At 46.3% G+C, this 18,534-nt stretch overlaps 2 protein-coding genes and 1 long non-coding RNA gene across 3 annotated transcripts in view; all 3 read right to left on the reverse strand.

Annotated features, from left to right (window-relative positions):
- LOC143014106 (uncharacterized) overlaps nt 1-8,853 on the reverse strand; it is a 47,236-nt gene extending 38,383 nt beyond the window's left edge. Inside the window, exon 1 of the long non-coding RNA XR_012965253.1 lies at nt 8,584-8,853. This is a non-coding gene — a long non-coding RNA (uncharacterized LOC143014106). The remainder of the gene's footprint in view (nt 1-8,583) is intronic.
- Nucleotides 8,854-11,877: 3,024 nt separating this feature from the next.
- Nucleotides 11,878-14,919, reverse strand: LOC143014105 (dehydrogenase/reductase SDR family member 13-like). The gene is made up of 5 exons (XM_076167894.1): nt 14,676-14,919; nt 14,004-14,122; nt 13,661-13,784; nt 13,248-13,574; nt 11,878-12,523 (listed from the first exon to the last, which is right to left on the reverse strand). The coding sequence occupies exons 1-5, from the start codon at nt 14,800-14,802 to the stop codon at nt 12,264-12,266; spliced, it is 957 nt and encodes a 318-aa protein (XP_076024009.1). The 5' UTR covers nt 14,803-14,919; the 3' UTR covers nt 11,878-12,263.
- A 156-nt stretch (nt 14,920-15,075) lies between these two features.
- LOC143014103 (dehydrogenase/reductase SDR family member 13-like) lies at nt 15,076-18,448 on the reverse strand. Its single transcript, XM_076167893.1, has 5 exons — nt 18,258-18,448; nt 17,335-17,453; nt 16,792-16,915; nt 16,241-16,567; nt 15,076-15,713 (listed from the first exon to the last, which is right to left on the reverse strand). Exons 1-5 carry the CDS (start codon nt 18,382-18,384, stop codon nt 15,454-15,456), a joined length of 957 nt encoding a protein of 318 aa, XP_076024008.1. The 5' UTR covers nt 18,385-18,448; the 3' UTR covers nt 15,076-15,453.
- Between the last annotated feature and the right edge of the window lie 86 nt (nt 18,449-18,534).

Here is an 18,534-nt window from a genome sequence, read left to right on the forward strand (position 1 = left end):
CTTACAGACTGCTGCTTCTGCTTTTGGGGCTTTTGGCAACAGAAACACCAAACTGGTCCAGGTTGAGGACACAAATTGGGAGTTCATTACATGACGTAAAGATTATTAAACATACGTGTTCTCATATTCAGGTAGATTTCTCCGTTTTAATATTTGTTGTTTGTTTCCCACAAAATGGCAACGTTTTATTTATTCAGACTGTTGAATCATCATTACTGCATGGTGACCTACACTCACACACCTTATCAGATCATTTATAATGATCTAAATCAATCTTTGACCGATTCACAAGAATTTGACAAATCTATAGAATGATACGGAACGATGTCACTGGAATTACTGCATTTATACTGTTTCATAAAAGCTAAACAAGTGGAGTTACTGCAGAGTCAGCACGCTACAGAGTGTGCGTGCGTGCGTGCGTGTGTGTGTGTGTGTCCAGTCCCCTTTTGTTTCCAGTCTGGGCTTTGATCAGCTGAAGTGCCTTCCTGTCCAGCGGTGCATATTATTCAGCCACATGCTGTCTATCTGGGAGCTGCTGGTGAAATACAGATCCTGCCTATAGAGCTCACACCTCTCACCCACACTCAGCCTCCCCCTTCGCTCCATCCCAGACTGGTGCTGCCGCCGCCGCCGCCGCTACCACCGCTGCACCGAGAGGGAATTTACATTTTAATAGGCAGAGCTGCTCACCGTCTCCGAATGAGGGTATGTGTTCAGGCGAACAGCAGGAAACGCACCCAGCTGCAAGTTTCCAATGAACCCTCTAGACAATTCCTGGGCCAGGGAAAATGATATTTTTAGCTCCTGGTCTCCTGGTCTGGAGCTTATGGCAGCACGCACATAAACACACACACACACACACACACATATATATACCCACATGCATATTTAGAACGCAAAGCCACAAATGAGATTTGATGCGGTGCCACCTTTGATTTGCTGTGATAAGATGTGAATGTGCAGCTTTGTTTGACCCGGGTTGTTCTGTGGCAGCGAGGGGATAGAGATGAAAATGAGAGGAGTGATGGTTGCAGAGGAGCAGCAGAGGAGGAGAAGCCTTGGCTGCAGGCCGGTGTGATCACAGAGCATGACGGTTCCATCACAGCTGTCATTAGGCACCAAACAAAAGGCACATCAAGAGCAGGACGGAGAGGAAGAGGCGGAGGGGGAGGATGGTCCTCGTCACTCCTGCTCTGTCAGAAGGCCTCTTGATGAAGTGTCAGCCCCCAGAGCACAGAGAGCGAGGTCAATACAAGTGCAGCTGTGGAGGACAGACACAGACTGCAGCAGGGAGCAGAGCTGCACACACACACACACACACACACACACACACACAGCTCAGTCTGGGGTCTCTGCTTTAATCTGGAGATGACATTCATTTATGACTCGCAAATGCAGAGAAGAGCAGTTCATCCATGAGACTCAACATTATTCTGTGTTTACTTAAACCCTGCTACAGCATAACGGCTCCATTATCATGGTAAAGCTGTTCAAACACGTTAAACAGTCAGAAGTTTCTTTGGGTCACATGATCACACTTTAGTTGTATTTCCTGAATTCTTCACTACGACACAACGCCTCCTCTTCATCCAGCAGCTGGGAATTTAAACTCTCAGTGTTCAAAATAAGAAAGAATACAAACAGGAGAAACCTTTCAGGAGGAACTTTGGTTTGTTTTGGACCAGATGTGGTTCAAGGTGCCAGAGGTAAATTCATAACACCATGGAGAAGATGAACCATGTTAGCTGCTGGTTGATCAGACACAAGCTTCCATCAGCCCAAACAGGTGGAGGACTGACATTTCAAAACACTCACATTAAGCCTCCATCCAAGACTATGAGACAAGACTACAGGAAAGCAATGATGTCACTAATCACAGTGAGTCCAACAGAGCACTCTCATCCTCACAGGCTGTCCTTTTTATTATAAATATGTATAATATATATATATATTATTCATATATGTATAATAGATAACTCAGTTGTTAAACAGTTCATCTTCAGTCACTTTGTTTACTCCTATCTTCCTTTTGCATTCCCAGCAACAGTAATACAAAGTTAAGATAAAATAAAAAATATCTAAAAAAAAATGTTTTGAGAAATTAAATTGATTGATAAGACAGATTTCATAAAAATGATGGTCATCACTTTTCGCAAAAGCAAAGTTTACTCAGAATCAACTACACTGGACAATAATGAAGGAATGTGTGGCACAAGGCAATTTATGGAGCAGAGTGACAGAGAGACGGTGGTTTAGTTTAGTTTGTGTCAGTCTGGATTCTGCAGCGAAAAAGGAGAAAAATACGTCATTGTCAGATATTTGACCTCCTGGTTTAGGTTGATTTTATTCTGACATCTAAAATTCAGAGATTGGAAATATTACTTTTTGCAAAATCTAAATGATCCATAATAAATCAGACTTCATTTTGTAAACAGTACATTTTTTTGTGCAAACTGAATTTATTCACTTATTATTGCAAAATCGAATTCATTCCAATATTCCCACATTAATCTCATAATGTTCTTTATGTGCTGCAGAATTATGACAAAGCTTCACTGACAAACACTGAAACACAGTAGATGACACAGTAAAGATAGACGGGAGCATTCCAGGAGAAATCAGTAAATATGACAGTAAGTCCTCATTCATACTTTGGTAGGATCATGTGTGTGTTAGTTAAGGGGATGTTGTGTTCAGGGTTATACCCCCCCCCCCCCCCCCCCTTAGTCCTTTATTTTTCACAACATCTCTGTTATTCCAGAGTGTGAGGCAGCAGCACAATGCGTCACAGCTTCAGGCGTGCAATCAAGACCGGGGTCCCTCCCTGGTCTAATTAATAACTATTGAACACGCCAACAACAATCAACACTAATTAAAATGTGTGCTTGTTGACAAGGGTACAAGCCTTATCAAAAGACAGGAGTGTGTGTGTGTGTGTGTGTGTGTGTGTGTGTGTGTGTGTGTGAGGGCGTTGGTGAGGGCCTCTGTTTTCCATAATAAGTTAACAGAACGCCCCGAGCCATAGCTTTAATTCAAAATCCACCACAATCACCCTCATTCTGTCTGAGACACAGAGGGAAACAGGACAGATCCACCAGGATGGGACTCTGTGTGTGTGCGTGTGCGTGTGCGTGTGCGTGTGTGTGTGTGTGTGTGTGTGTGTGTGTGTGTGTGTGTGTGTTAGAGGACACGGCATCATCACTGCTTAAAAACTGAAAAAGCACAGTAACTGAACGAAGACCACGTGTGTGTGTGTGTGTTTGACGGGTTTTCTTCTTCTCTCCATCCTGTCTGCATGTTTGAGCATTAGTTCATCATTTTACTGAATTGGTGCAAATTGTCTCCTTACTTGATTTTGACTTGTTGATTTTAAATCATTTGTCATGGAGATGTTTCTGAGTCTAAGAGAATAATTTAGCGATTAGGATTTCAATAATTAGGAATAAAATAATGTTAAACAATTTTCTATTCTGTCCCGACTCATGATTCTGAAATGTCAGTTCATGAAAATAAAAATAAAAATTTTAAAATTTTGAAGAGTTGGACTAACTTCACTTATTTGCTTCAATCATTGGGGAATGAAAATGAATTGAGTGAATATTCTAAGGACACACTATAGCATTGGAAGTGTTTCAATAGGGTTTGTGTTTAATGTTTCGAAACATTATTTCTGTGTGAAACCAGGAGGACTGAGGACTGAGCCGTCACTCTCTCACTAGGTGTCTCACTCTCTCACTCTGTATCTCACTCTCTCACTCTGTATCTCACTCTCTCACTGTGTCTCACTCTCCCACCCTGTCTCACTCTGTTTCACCCTCTCACTCTATGTCTCACACTCTCACTCCGTGTCTCACCCTCTCACTCTATGTATCACTCTCTCACTATGTGACTCACTCTCCCACTCTGTGTCTCACCCTCTCACTCTATGTCTCACTCTCTCACTATGTGGCTCACTCTCCCACTATGTGTCTCACCCTTTTACTCTGTGTCTCACTCTCTCACCCTGTGTATCACTCTCCCACTCTGTGTCTCACTCTCTCCCTGTGTGGCCCACTCTCCCACTATGTGTCTCACTATCTCACCCTGTGTCTCACTCTCTCACTGTATATCTCACTCTTTCACCATGTGGCTCATTCTCTCACTCTGTTTCACCCTCTCACTCTGTGCCTCACTCTCTCACCCTGTGTCTCACTCTCTCACCCTGTGTCTCACTCTCTCACTCTGTGTCTCAATCTCTCACTCTGTGTCTCACTCTCTCACCCTGTGTCTCACTCTCTCACTCTCTGTGTGTCTTAGGTGATATAATGTATAAGATGAGGTTCAATAAAAACCAAACAGCATTTAAGATCCCAGCTGACAAAACAGTGTAGTCACCATGGAAACACTGAATGTTTGGTCAGAATTAAAATGTGATCAATTTAAATACGACATGTTCATATTTATTTCCCATCGTAAACATATATCTGTACATAATGGACCTAATGTCCTACACACCTTTGACATCTCCAGTTGACCAGTGTCCAGCACCTTCAGGCTCCCCAGGGTGCTGCAGGACCCAGGGGAGCCTCAACTAAAGAGAGAGGAGAAGCTCCCGCTGCACCTAAAGACATGAGGTCACCCATACAACACAGAGTGTGTGTGTGTGTGTGTGTGTGTGTGTGTGTGTGTGTGTGTGTGTGTGTGTGTGTGTGTGTGTGTGTGTGTGTGTGTGTGTGTGTGTGTGTGTGTGTGTGTGTGTGATAGCTTGTTTCAGGAGGAGGCAGATCTGAGAGCTGCAGGAGTTTACAGCTGTAATGTTCCACCTTGTGCTTGGATCAACAAAATGAAAAAGCCTCAAGTTTACAAGTGAGACACTTGACCTCCTTGTGTTTTCTCTAGGTTTCATGGGCCTGAAGCCTGAAGCAGAAGAATCAGCACTTTGTTAGAGAGAACAGGCAGCAGAAAGTTGGACAGTTTAACAGAGTCTTAGTAAAATACAGCACAGAAGCTTTTTCACTTCAAATGGCAAAAAGGAAAGCAGCCTCAACAATCTGATTGTGTTCTTCTGGGTCTGTGTGCGTTTCCTCCCACAGTCCAAACACATGCATGTTCACACCGGGGCCCTGAAGGAGGCCGAACGGGCCAACTGAGCCTGACTGAGCCTGACTGAGCCGGCCCACTCACTCTGCACAAGTAATTCTGACTGACAGCCCCCCAAGTCCCTGAAATATTGATATCAGCCGCTTGTTCCCATGAACGGCCACAGACAACTGGGTCGGCTTGTGACCTCGCCTCCCCCCCACACACACACACACACCCCTGCCTTCGCCTCCCATCCCCCAAACTTCCACTCAAACACACACACATGCATCCATGCACAATGCCCTTCTGATCAATGGGCTAATCAATAAGGTGTGACTGATATTGATGACTCTTCCTCATCTGCTGCCCTTTCCCAGCCTGTGGTGGAGCTGGACTGTGACACACACACACACACACACACACACACACACACACACACACACACACACACACACACACACACACACACACACACACACACACACACACACACACACACACACACACACACACACACACACACACACACACACACACACACACACACACACACACACTCTGACAGTACGGTATTGAACATAGAGTCACGCAAACCCTGTGTTGGTTCTCAGTGTGTTCTTTCCACACACCAATGCTCACACACACACAAACATCAGACATGTGCAGTGACTAAGTACATGTGTTCTCTACATATGTAATATGTAATATTCAGCCTTTTTTTTGGCCTCACTTTTAATCAAGGCAAGTATTTGACACACACACACACACACACACACACACACACACACACACACACACACACACACACACACACACACACACACACACACACACACACACACACACACACACACACACACACACACACACACACACACACACACACACACAGAGATGAAGTGTGTCAGGATGAAGATGCAGATGTTGGAGACTTGTAGAGCTGTAGATATGAAGACGGGTGAGAAACAAAGATGGAACTCATCTCATCTGTTTCTGCTCCTCTTGTTTACTAAATGAAAATGTAACAGTGGCACAGAAAATGAGATGAGAAGGAATCCTGTAGATGATATATGTAAACATAAATACAACAATAAAGGGTTCCAAGAGAAGACCGGCCTTGATGGAGGTATACAACCTCATGACCAGACATCAGCTCAGCTTGGTTACATATGAATCATATTGATAAGCCTGGACACTATCAGAAGCTTTCTTCCTCCAAGTAAAAGTTGTGCCAAATCCAAGTTTGACTAAAGGCTGGTGGGAGGTTGAAAACTTTTCTGTGCTGAATGTGATGAGAGCCACAGAGGAGCAGAGAGCAGAGAGCTTTGGTTTGTAAAGGACCATGGGGAGAGAAGAAGAAGACTTCTCCTGTTCTAGCAAATATGTGTAAAGAGCTGCTTGGACCCCTCGTGGATTCATCTGGAAGGACAGATCAGCTGTGATCAGCTTCCCTAAGTGAAGGTCTGATATGACGTTCTGCAGAGTTCCCTGCTTGGTCTCAGTTTTGTTCTCTTCTCTTCTCGACCTGCTCCTAACGACAAACCAAACGTGACACATCAAGGCCATCCTCTGTGTTTGTTGTAAATAATGTTGACCTGAGTTCAGACGTCATAACTAAAAGACGAACAGAAGTCAGTAAACAAGCGTGGCTCACAAAGAAGACAGGCTTCCTGCCACACACTCCAGAGAGAACAGCTTCACCCCCAGCAGGGCAGCTTTTCATCCGGCCCTTTGTCCCTCCACCGGGCTGTTAATTGTGCAGATAGTTGACTTCGATCAGCGGCTGACAGCTCAGGATGTTTGGCTTTTGTTACCCGCTAATCAATAACAGGAATGTCTGAATCAATTCTCAATGAAAAGCAGGTAAAGCAAGCGGCCTTGACAAACCTGCATCACCTCCACCTTCTTCAAGAGCCAACAGGGCAGGCAGGCGCACACACACACACACACACACACACACACACACACACACACACACACACACACACACACACACACACACACACACACACACACACACACACACACACACACACACACACACACACACACACACACACACCTCTGGACAGATGGATGTCACACAAACAAGTTGACAATGCCTTGTTTTCTGCGCAACTAATTGGCTATTTGTAACCATAGCAACCAGTAAAACAGTATCAATCCCATCTAATTGATAAGTGGCAGAGCGGTCCCCTCTGGGGTCGGTTGCTCTTTTACAGGCTCGGCTCAGCACGCAGCTTTTTCTCATTAGATAATTGCAAATAGCAGAAAGCACAGGAGTGAGGCTCGTTTAGCTTAGCGCTGTGACTGACTGTATGTTTAAGAGCGTTTATGAGGCCCCAGCCTTTTCCTTCTCCACACGTCTGCTTCTCCTCTTCTCCTCCTCGCCTGCAGACAGCGGCAGGATAATTAAAACACCAACATGAGGAATGAAAATATTCAACATGATTAAAAACTCTATTAGCACGACACAATGAGGCGGAGGGGGGGGGGGGGGGGGGGTTAGATCACAGCCCGACTGAACACAGAAACTAACTTTACACTCCTCACTCTGTTTGTTTCCCTCTTTCAAACATGCGTGTGTGTGTGTGTGTGTGTGTGTGTGTGTGTGTGTGTGTGTGTGTGTGTGTGTGTGTGTGTGTGTGTGTTTCCTCTGGCAGCTGATGGCCTGAATGCAACAACACAACAACAACACAACAACAACACGCCATCATGCCTCAACACAGCCATGATATCAGAACATGTTTACATTGAAGGAATGTTAAGTTACAGCCCTGATCAGTGTGGAACCGCTGAGGTCGATCCTCAGAGTGGAACAGCTGAGGTTGATCCTCAGTGTTTGTGTCAAGGCACAGGAACAACTCCTGACTAAGCTTTATCAACCTTTCATCTCCATCACCCAGGAATATCAATCTTAAAAGGAAATAAAATCAAAGATGTGAAACACAACTTTGGACACTTTGGTTTACAGCTCCATATGAGTTCATTAGAGACTGACCCCTGACCCCTGACCCCCCGACCCCAGTGCTCTATAGAGGGTCTGAACCTGGCTCATTGGTTCTAAACTAGATAAGGTGTTTGGGTTCATTATAAAGGTTTACCTGAGTTTAGTCAACTGAAACTAAACACAACCAGCGCCACAAAACTTACAAAGATCAGACTGCAGCAAAGATTAAAAAAAAAGAACAAATATCCTCCATATAAAATAAATAAAACCCTTAGCTAAGCACTTTCAGATAAATCAACATTTGTTTCTCCACTCAGACTTTAAGGAACTAAACAAGAGCATAAAAGAAACATAACACACAGGATTTAACGAGAAACCACCACAAGTACACACACACACACACAAGTACACACACACACAAGTACACACACACACAACTACACACGCACAAGCACACAATAACGCGCACGCTGTGATCAGATGATGGACGACGCACGCGCACTCTAACAGGTCTGTTCTGTTGCACATCACGTGTTCAGGTACAATAAGTAATCAAAGCTCAGACTCACAGTTCAGTGGTCCGGGTCTCAGTAGTCCAGGTCCTCAGTGTTCCAGGTCTCAGGTCCTCTCCGGTGTCTCTCCCAGCTCCCCGTCTCTCTCTCTCTGTCTCTGTCTCTGTCTCTGTCTCTCTCTCTCTCTCTCTCTCTCTCTCTCTCTCTCTCCCTCCATACATTAAAACGCTGCTTCACTTCTTTACTCGGTGAACTTGACGCAAACTTTTTGTTTACTAATCAAGTTTCCGTTTTTGGTCCGCATGCCGATCACAGCAGGTGCGTCCACACAGGTGAACCAGCAAACCACCGAAGAAGAAGGTGACTGATACGTTCTCTGCAATACAGCGCCGCCTACTGATATGTTCTTATTACTTACACTGCAAAACATTATCTTAACTTCATCTAAGTATTAACATCTCTAAATGAACCTATTTATTTATTTTCATTTATTATTTCATTTATTTATACAACCCCCACTGTGTGTGTGTGTGTGTGTGTGTGTGTGTGTGACATCATGAATGAAAGGCCAACAGTAGACTGATACATCTGTAATCTAACACAACGTCACCGAGACCACAGAGACAAGAATGGGTCTGTGATACTGACTGTGTGTGTGTGTGTGTGTGTGTGTGTGTGTGTGTGTGTGTGTGCCGCAGCATATCAGTAAACACCGTTAATCACAGGTTAGCAGATGGGGACGTTAATTGCGACGGAGGAAATAACAAGACCCAGAGGATGCTTCTATTTATCGACATCCCCACTGTTACTGATAAGGGCTGGGTGGGGTGTGTGTTTGTGTGTGTGTGTGTGTGTGTGTGTGTGTGTGTGTGTGTGTGTGTTTTAACACTGAAAAATGAAGAGTGTCTGGGGGGAAAAGGTGGCATGGGGGGATTTAAAGTTGAATATGGACTTACACACACTTCCTTGTTGTTTGTACGTCTTCAACACACACACACAACCCACACACACATGAATACACACACACACACACACACACACACTCACACACACACACACACACACGCAAGCAAAACAAATCGAAATTAAAATAAAGACCACATTGCACTTTTCCTGTTTGCTTGATTTCTCTTCATTGCTCCTACAATTCCCAGAGTTCATAGCAAACACCATGCAGAATGTGATGACCTCATCCTCATCTGAGCTGCTGCCCAACACTGAACCTCACTAAGTCACTTTGGACAGAGACATCATGGAGCACAAACATGTGACAGAATGTTTCAGAGACTAAAGGGTTTTTGAGTCAAAGTGGATTCAATTGTAAAACAGAAATGACTAAGAAACCTGCAGCTCATGAGCAGAGAGAGAGGGAAAACATTTATAACTCTATTAATGCAAAACCATACAACAGAATCCACAGAGGGCTGGATTGTGTAACTGCTGTTGTGCAGAGCTCTGTGTGTGTGTGTGTGTGTGTGTGTGTGTGTGTGTGTGTGTGTGTGTGTGTGTGTGTGTGTGTGTGAGCTCAGGTCTCATAACAGCTCAGTCTGCAGAGGATTTGTTGTTTGTTGTGTATCAAATTAAACATGAATGCAGGAGAAACACCACATTTTAAAATTCAACTTTAAAGCAAACCAGAGTGAAGTTTAAACTCTCATCATCACTTACAGGCACGGACATTAGACAGGGAGCATTCATGTATCAAATATGGTTCTCCACCTTGACTGACAGCAGCACAGCTAAACGTGTCTCCGCCTCCACACTGACACAGATGCCACACACGCACACACACACACACACACACACATGTAAACATTGTCCCCATGCAAACAACCTGCACATGGTTCCATCGCATCTGAATCGATCAGCAGCGCTCCATGCATCCAATAGCTTCCTAATTGATGCACTAATCCAGTCACTAAGTACTGCAGCGCTCTGGAGTCGGCCCAAAGCAAACAACACACACACACACACACACACACACACACACGCCAGAGTCACCACTGGCTGCTTCTGCAAGCAGGAGTGACAGAACATCTATGAAGTATAGATCAGGAGGGGAGACACAAACACACACACACACACACACACACACACAGAGGGAGACCTTTGGCCCGGCGTCTTAACTAATGAGCTCAACATCCTTTAGTGAGAAGGTAGAAGGTTGAGGATTCATTGTTTAAGTTCATTTCTGATGTGGGATCAATGTTTATAACTCCTCAAGCTCACCTCAAACTTCACTGCAGTCACACATGAAGCCTCAGACTGTGTGTGTGTGTGGAGTGGACCTGTCAGATACCTGTCAGCTGTGTGTTTTCACTCAGTGTGCAGAGCAGTGCTGCAGCAAGGAATCAGAGTGGTTCCATTCATTCTGTTGCACCTGTTTCAATCTAGAACACAAACAGAAAACAAGAACCTGTGAATCTGCATGCGAGCTCTTATTTGATCCTAAATGACAACAAAGATAATAAAGAGAATAATAAAGAGGGATCCCTCCTCTGTAAAGCGTTCATGTCCTCCAGGAGTGAGGCGTTGTTGTTCCAGGTGAGCCTCCCTGCATGTGGAGTGTTGTGTCAGTTAAACATGTGTAAACCTCATGAAAGCCACACCCATAAACTCTGTGTTCATGTTTAGTCGTCGTTAAACTTAACGGCCTCCTCTCTCATCACGCCGCGCTGCAACGCTGCTAAAGTACAGAAACATACGAAGCTTGTGCTGCGGCGAGAGGAGGATTGGAGTTTAACATTCCTCCTCTCTCCGTGTTCACAGCAGGGGGGCGGGGGGAGGAGGGAGGGGTGATAGTTGAAGGCAGGAGGAGATAGGAATCGATCGCAGGAGTGCCTTCCTCCCTACCAACGCTGAGGTTATAAAGGAGAAGCCTGGGCGGAGGAACGTCCTACTGAGTAATTACAAGAGCACTTCTCTTAACACACACAGCTGACCCGGCTCTCAGCCCGACCCGTGTTCATAATCAGCACTCATAATGAACAGAACCAGAGGTCTGCTGGGTTAAGGTCCTCAACAACCTTGCTTCAAGCAACAACGAGCACACGGAGTGAGGGAGGCTGCTGCAGCTGTGCAGCGCTACTGCCCCCCTGTGGGAAGAGAGGGTACTGCACAAAGGAGGAGGAGGCTTTTTAACATATTAAGGAACAATATCATCTCTGAACAACATGTCATCATTGTGATCTCACACACACACACACACACACACACACAGAGAGAGTCAGAACCTTTGGCATGAGAAAAGCCTCCAGTTAGTCTGTAAAGGACTTTATTTCATATAAAGAGACATTAAATATGCAGAAATATCATCATACAAATAGATTTGTGTGTTTTTTGGTCCAAGGCTTCGTGTCATCATATATGGTCTGAAATCTCTAAATACACTCTGGAGTTAAAGCAAAGTTAGTGTTCAAATGTTTTCAATCCTTTTAGTTGTTATGATTCATGCTCATCAAAGATTAAACAGTCTAATATAGAATACCAGACATAGAAGTTACAGTTTTGTGTTCCCTCATTATTTCCTCTCTCTTTGCGTGAGTAGAAACCTGTGATTTCAGCTTCATGTAGGTTTGTTCAAAGGCCACTGTAGTTATTATTATGATAAATATAATGAATCTATCTGAAACAAACCTCCACCCAAAGTGTTAACTCCCTTTATTTACCCCTCTGAGGTCCATGATGAGGCCCAAACTCCTCTGAGTGTCTTTAAGGCCTCAGAGCTTCTGGATCTTTCAGGACAAACTACTCAACCTCTCACTCACTTCCCACAGCTTCTTGGCCAAAGCGTCGTCACGTCCCTTGGCGCCCACTTCCTGCAGCGCACAGTTAGAGAAGTAGCGTCCGCTGAGAGGCTCCATGTCCTCCTGCAGGGCACAGTGCAGGGTGGTCTGGGACCCCCCCTCAGGGTCCAGGAAGAAGAGCCGGGCAAAGGGCCAGACCAGGAGCTGCAGCCACAGACTGAAGTGACGACTCAGCTCTGTTTGGATGACTCCTGCAGAGAGAGAGAGAGAGAGGGGGGGGGGGAGAAGGGGGGGGGGGGGGGAGAGAGAGAGAGAGAGAGAGAGAGAGAGAGAAAGAGAAAGAGAGAGGGAGGACACACAGACACAGGTAGAACTTTCAAAAAGGGGCAGAAATAGTCCTGTGAGTCTTGTGAGTATGTGACTCAGGCAGCTTCTGTGTTCTTTGTGCAGGACTACAAGGAGAACTTTGATCTCTCCTGCTTCTGATTCCTGCCTCAGGTAAATCCTCTGTATGTCTGAAATATAAGAGCAGCAGAACTTTCTTTGGTTCCTCCTCTGTTGCAGCTTCACTCGTCTGACTCTCTTAATAGCCATGTTAACCAATCAGAAGAGGCCACGCCCACCAACAGATGTGAACCAACCAAGACCTTACAATCATGGTGGGAAGTGAAGGCGTCCACCCAACAGGAAACTGGGTCGGGTTCAGCAGAACCTCCATCAGTATGGGTCTGGTTTAGTTCTGGGTTAGTTGGGTCCTAAACTCTGCTCAGCTCTGCTGTTAGATTATGGAGCCAACATGTAGAGAACATCAAACTGCCACATGAGTCACAGATCAATCACTCGTTCTGAGGTTTCAGTTTCCACTAAATTTACAAAAAACTTAAAAATATCCTACCAAATAATGGAGACAGAAGCACTTAAACAGGTCTGAACCCATGAATGCTGAGCACATTAAGCTGTGTTTGTGTCTCTGACCTGGGTGGAGGCTGAAGCAGGAGACCCTGCTGCCCTCCAGCCGGTTGGCGAGCTCCCGGGTGAAGAGGACGTTACACAGCTTGCTGCTGCAGTAGGCCTGTAGACTGGAGCAGGCCGACTGACTGGAGACCAGATCCTTCTGGAGGGCCAGGAGGGGGAAGTCTACGTGTCCGAAGCGATGAAGGAGCGCAGCCACGGTGACGACGCGACTCGGGCCGCACTGCTGCAGACGCTCCAGCAGGAGGTTGGTGAGCAGGAAGTGACCCAGGTGGTTCACGCCAAACGCCACGCCGTAGCCTTCCTGAGTGCGTCCGGGGCCGAGCACGCCTGACAACAGGAGAGGAGGGGAATGCAGCAAGATGTCATCCTTGTAGCAGATCCAATAGAGACGATGATCATGATGACATCATCACCTGCGTTATTGATGAGGATGTCCAGTCTGGGTTCAGAGTTCAGGAAGGTTTCAGCAAAGTGACGGACAGACTTGAGACTGGACAGATCCAGATGCATGAACACGACCTCGTTGTTCCCACTTTCCTGAAGGACAACAAACAAACAAACATCTGGTGATGGAACTGAATATGACATCACAACCACACTCACAATCTAACACACTACAACCTCAACAGAACTGTGTGTGTGTGTGTGTGCGTGTGTGCGTGCGTGCGTGCGTGCGTGCGTGCGTGCGTGCGTGCGTGCGTGCGTGCGTGCGTGCGTGCGTGTGTGTGCGTGTGTGTGTGTGTGCGTGCTTCTTACAGTCCGGATGTCAAAGGCAGCAGCTTCAGCCTTCTCCTTGTTGCGGCAGGCCAGGATGACTCTGGCTCCTCTACAGGCCAGATCCAGAGCGGTGGCCTTCCCAATGCCAGTGTTGCCTCCTGAGCAGGAACATCAGGGTACAGACACAGGACAACAAGGTCAACATTTGTGTGTGTGTGTGTGTGTGTGTGTGTTTCTACAGTGCGTAGATCCACAGCTTTAAACGGATCTCTTCTGATATTAAAATGTGTGTGACTTTGTCTCTTGTGACTCGATGTAACTTCAGTCTGCTCTCTGGTGTTTTGAATATAAAGCAAATATACAAACACTGTGTTATGATTTCAGATTTGAAGATTTGCAGCCAAAACAAAACAAACTCATCTTGTTTACACACACACACACACACACACACACTTTCTCTCTCTCTACACAGCAGTTCAACCTATAGTGGTTTTATTGCATTTGTATTTAACTGTGTAAGGGCTTGAAGGGCATTTAGGCTGGAGGTTAAAGGTCACTGAAGGTTCACTGCTCACAGGTGCGCTTGTTTCAGGGAGGAAAGTTAGGAAAGGAGATCCCACTCATGATGTTTCAGTCAGCCAGACTCGTGTTGGATGTGTTTGTTCTGCACTCAGACTCAGACTCAGTCAGACTCAGCTCTCTGTCTCGTACCTGTCACGATCACCGTCTTCCCCTTCAGCCTCACGGCGCTGCAGCATCTCGCCGCTCTGCACGTCGCGTAATAAACGAGCAGATACAAGGAGACGACAGCTGCAGAGACCGAGACCAACAGCGACATGACGGCAGGGTCCGCCTCAGACCTGCAGGGTCCTCGGACCTGCAGGATCCGCCTCAGTCCTGTAGGGTGTAGACCTGCCGGGACACTTATCGCGACCCGATCTGGACCCGGAAACGTGTTTTGGACTCACGCTTGTGCAAAATGGCGTCTACATCCTGTCAACGTTTGAATCTACGGCAGCATATTTACGGTTTATAACAGATAAACAGAATAAACAACACGGAGGGGTGCAGGTTTGAATTCAGTTTGACAAGAATCATAATTATATTTTATTATTTTGAAGGCAAATCCAAAACGGCGATGAACTTCCTGCAGGGAACTTGTGTTATAAGCGCCTAAGGCCAGCAGAGGGCGCTGTCGAGTCAATGTAACGTTTGAACAATTATTTTCAAAGTAAGTGAGAATTTGAGATCAATAATTAGGACGAGAACAAAACAATAAATTACCTTGGAACCATGGAGAGCTACATCCTGTCCCTTGGTTGAGGGATTGACAGTAATGTAATAAGTTTGTTGTCTTTGCTCATAGACATCTCATGCACATTATCTTCATTCGATCCTTCTGACCATATAAAGTAAAACAATAGTAGTTAACCCTAACCTCCTCCTTCCTATCAGTGACATCACCGTGGCTGCATCATGTGACGTCTCCTCAGGCTAAGCCACTCAGTCTCTCGCTGAGCTCCCACAGCTTCTTGGCCGTGGCGTCATCTTTGGCTTTGGCGAAGAGGTTTCTGGCGGTGCAGTTGGAGAAGTATCGCCCGCTGAGCGGCTCCAGCCCCTCCTGCAGGGCGCAGTGCAGAGTGGTCTGAGCTCCCTCCACTGAGTTCTTGAAGAAGAAGGCTTTGATGGGCTGGGAGAGCGTGTTGAACACTGAGCTGAGGTTCCTGGTGAGGTCGGTTCTGATCGCACCTGCAAACACACACACACACACACGGAAAATCAGAACCTGGACTTCCTTTGTGATCCTCCATCCTTGATCCTGTTTACACAACAAAGAGTCACATCTCTGCTTATTTGGTATTAAAGCTTTATAACTTCAAATGAAATGTAAACATTAGAGTCATGAGAGACTGGAGCTGCAGCAGCTGAGCAACAGGTTGAACTGGAACTCTTCACTTCTGTAGGATTCAGGCGCAGTGATGTTTGTAAATAAGGCATAGAATCTAAATCTGTGCATCACACACTTCTGTCAGTTCAGAGACAAAGGTAGTCAGGTTGAACCTCGGCAGCTTTACAGTGTGTGAGCAATGACATCATCTCAACCTTTATAGAGGTTAGAACACAAACCTTTACAGAATGTTCGTTTGTCCACTGGCATTGTGAAACCAAATGATAATAATAGTGATCACAATGATCCTGAGGTGAGGTCATGTGGTGTATTGACACTGGTTCTGATGGTTGTGGTTGTGTGCTGCCCTGTGCTCTGGAGCTCTGACCTGGGTGGAGGCTGTAGCAGGTGACCTGGGTGCCCTGCAGCCTCTTGGCGAGCTCATGGGTGAACAGGACGTTACACAGCTTGCTGTCACAGTAAGCCACGTTGAGTCCTATGACAGAGAAGGACGGCACCAGAGCTTTGTGGGCGTTCAGACAGTCAAAGTCAATCTTGCCCATGTTGTGAGCGAGAGAAGACACGTTGACCACCCGACTGGGTCCGCACGCCTTCAGCCTCTCCAGCAGCAGGTTGGTTAACAGGAAGTGACCGAGGTGGTTGACCCCAAACATCATGCCCAGTCCGTCCTCTGTCCTGCCCTGCATGACGACACCTGAAACACAACCACAGCTCCACTTTAGACCAGTTTACACAACCAAACAAAGGCTGGGGTCATTTAGGATCATGTGAGCTCACAGTGCACAGGGGCTCAGAGGATCCACCTGACCCAGGTGCGTGCGTGCGTGCGTGCGTGCGTGCGTGCGTGCGTGCGTGCGTGCGTGCGTGGGTGCGTGCGTGCGTGGGTGCGTGCGTGCCTTCATCAGTAAACATTCAGACCTGCATTGTTGATGAGGATGTCCAGTCTGGGCTCCGTCTTCAGGAAGCTTTCAGCAAAGCTGCGCACAGACTTCAGACTCGCCAGGTCCAGCTGCATGAACAGCACCTCCTCACTCCCACTCTCCTGACACACACACACACACACACACACACACACACACACACACCGAGAGACGTTCGCTCTCAGTATGATGACATCACCTGATCATCCAGACAGATTGACCCTGCCACCTAGAACATTGATGATAAGACTCCAACACTTCACTACCTGATGGCATAATGATCTTTAAGTTGCTTTTCCATCATAAAAGGGGAAATCTCCAAAGAAATGAAGTGAAAACATCTTAAAGCTCCTTGGACTTCCTGTTGCTTGTATCTCAGAGTGTGATGTGATGAGTGAGTGTGTTTGGTTTGAGTGTTGTGGACTAAACACAACTTCCAGCTCCTCAGTAAAGGATGGTGTGTTGTGATGTGTGTGTGTGGGTGGGTGGTTGGTTGATGCTGGGTCAAAGGTCACATTGACAGAAGAAGGAGCCTCCTCACTCTCTTGACTTCCTCCAGAGCAGCTTCTCCTCTCTCCTTGCTGCGACAGGCCAGGATCACTCTGGCTCCTCTCCTCGCCAGATCGACGGCTGTGCTCTTCCCAATGCCAGTGTTACTGCCTGTCAATCAAACAGACATGAGTGTGTGTTATGGTGATGCTTTTTACGTCTTTGACATCAATCAAACATGGAGCGCTGTGGCTCCAGGGGACAAGGAGCAAGAGTTACACTTCTATCCTGTCTCGCTGTCTGCCTGTCTGTCTGCCTGTCTGTCTGCCTGTCTGTGTCTCATCACAGCACCAAAGCTTTGTCCTGATCGACCCTCACTGTCTCATGAGGTCACTGATGGTGAGGTCGCTGCTGATAAGTTCAATCTTTGGACTTTGGCTCTTTATTGGCTCTATTCTATTTGACTATCAACAGGAGCTCCATGCCAACGTTTGCATCCATGAATGTTTCTGACAAAGGTCGGCTAATGTGCTTTGTAAACGAGACATATCCCTCACACACACACACACACACACACACACACACACACAAATCTAGCATGGTGATGAAATCTGAGGCCGTCTCATCCCAAATCCAGAACAAGTCGATCTTCAACCTTCACCCAGAAAGCTGCACCTTTATTTTCTAGTCACACTAGAAAAGCGAGTTTGTGTGACTGTTAATGTGCAACAATGGACTCCTGCCCTGTGATTGATTGAGCAAACACATCAGATCTTACATCTTCAACCACATTCCAGAGAAGAAATACGTCCGGAATATACTTTTATACTTCACATATAGAAGAGTTCAGTGTTCAGAGTTCAGTGTCTCTCTCTCTGTCTCTCTCACACACACTCTCTCTCTCTCTCTCTCTGTCTCTCACACACACACTCACACACACTCTCTCTCACACTCTAACCCCACTCTCTCTCTCACCTGTCACGATCACAGTTTTCCCTCTCAGCTTGGCTTTGCTGGTACATCTCTTTCCTTTCACCACAATGTGGCGGAATAAATAAGCGAGTCCCACCACGACGCCCACAACCAGGATGAAGGTGGACATGATGTCTGTGTCTGCAGAGCAGCAGGTCCGACTGCAGGAGCAGCAGGTGGAGGGAGAGGTTCAACCTGCTCCTACACACACACACACACACACACACACACACACACACAGGGGGTGTGTCAGTGAGTTACTGATTTACCGCAGCAGCCT

This window comes from Genypterus blacodes, unplaced genomic scaffold, assembly GCF_046128005.1.
Source record: "Genypterus blacodes isolate CSIRO-AG114 ecotype Tasmania unplaced genomic scaffold, CSIRO-AGI_Gbla_v1 ptg000180l_1, whole genome shotgun sequence".
Lineage (NCBI taxonomy): Eukaryota > Metazoa > Chordata > Actinopteri > Ophidiiformes > Ophidiidae > Genypterus > Genypterus blacodes.

What these genes read in the sequence shown, in the direction of transcription:
- LOC143014105 (XM_076167894.1), bottom strand. Translation starts at nt 14,802, where the DNA reads ATGTCGCTGTTGGTCTCGGTCTCTGCAGCTGTCGTCTCCTTGTATCTG. An exon ending in CATCCTCATCAATAACGCAG is followed by an intron (nt 13,575 to 13,660) that starts GTGATGATGTCA and finishes TCCTGTTGTCAG; the next exon opens with GCGTGCTCGGCCCCGGACGC. An exon ending in CTGCTTCAGCCTCCACCCAG is followed by an intron (nt 12,524 to 13,247) that starts GTCAGAGACACA and finishes CTCTCTCTGCAG; the next exon opens with GAGTCATCCAAACAGAGCTG.
- LOC143014103 (XM_076167893.1), bottom strand. Translation starts at nt 18,384, where the DNA reads ATGTCCACCTTCATCCTGGTTGTGGGCGTCGTGGTGGGACTCGCTTAT. An exon ending in GAAAACTGTGATCGTGACAG is followed by an intron (nt 17,454 to 18,257) that starts GTGAGAGAGAGA and finishes TTTGATTGACAG; the next exon opens with GCAGTAACACTGGCATTGGG. An exon ending in CATCCTCATCAACAATGCAG is followed by an intron (nt 16,568 to 16,791) that starts GTCTGAATGTTT and finishes GTTGTGTTTCAG; the next exon opens with GTGTCGTCATGCAGGGCAGG.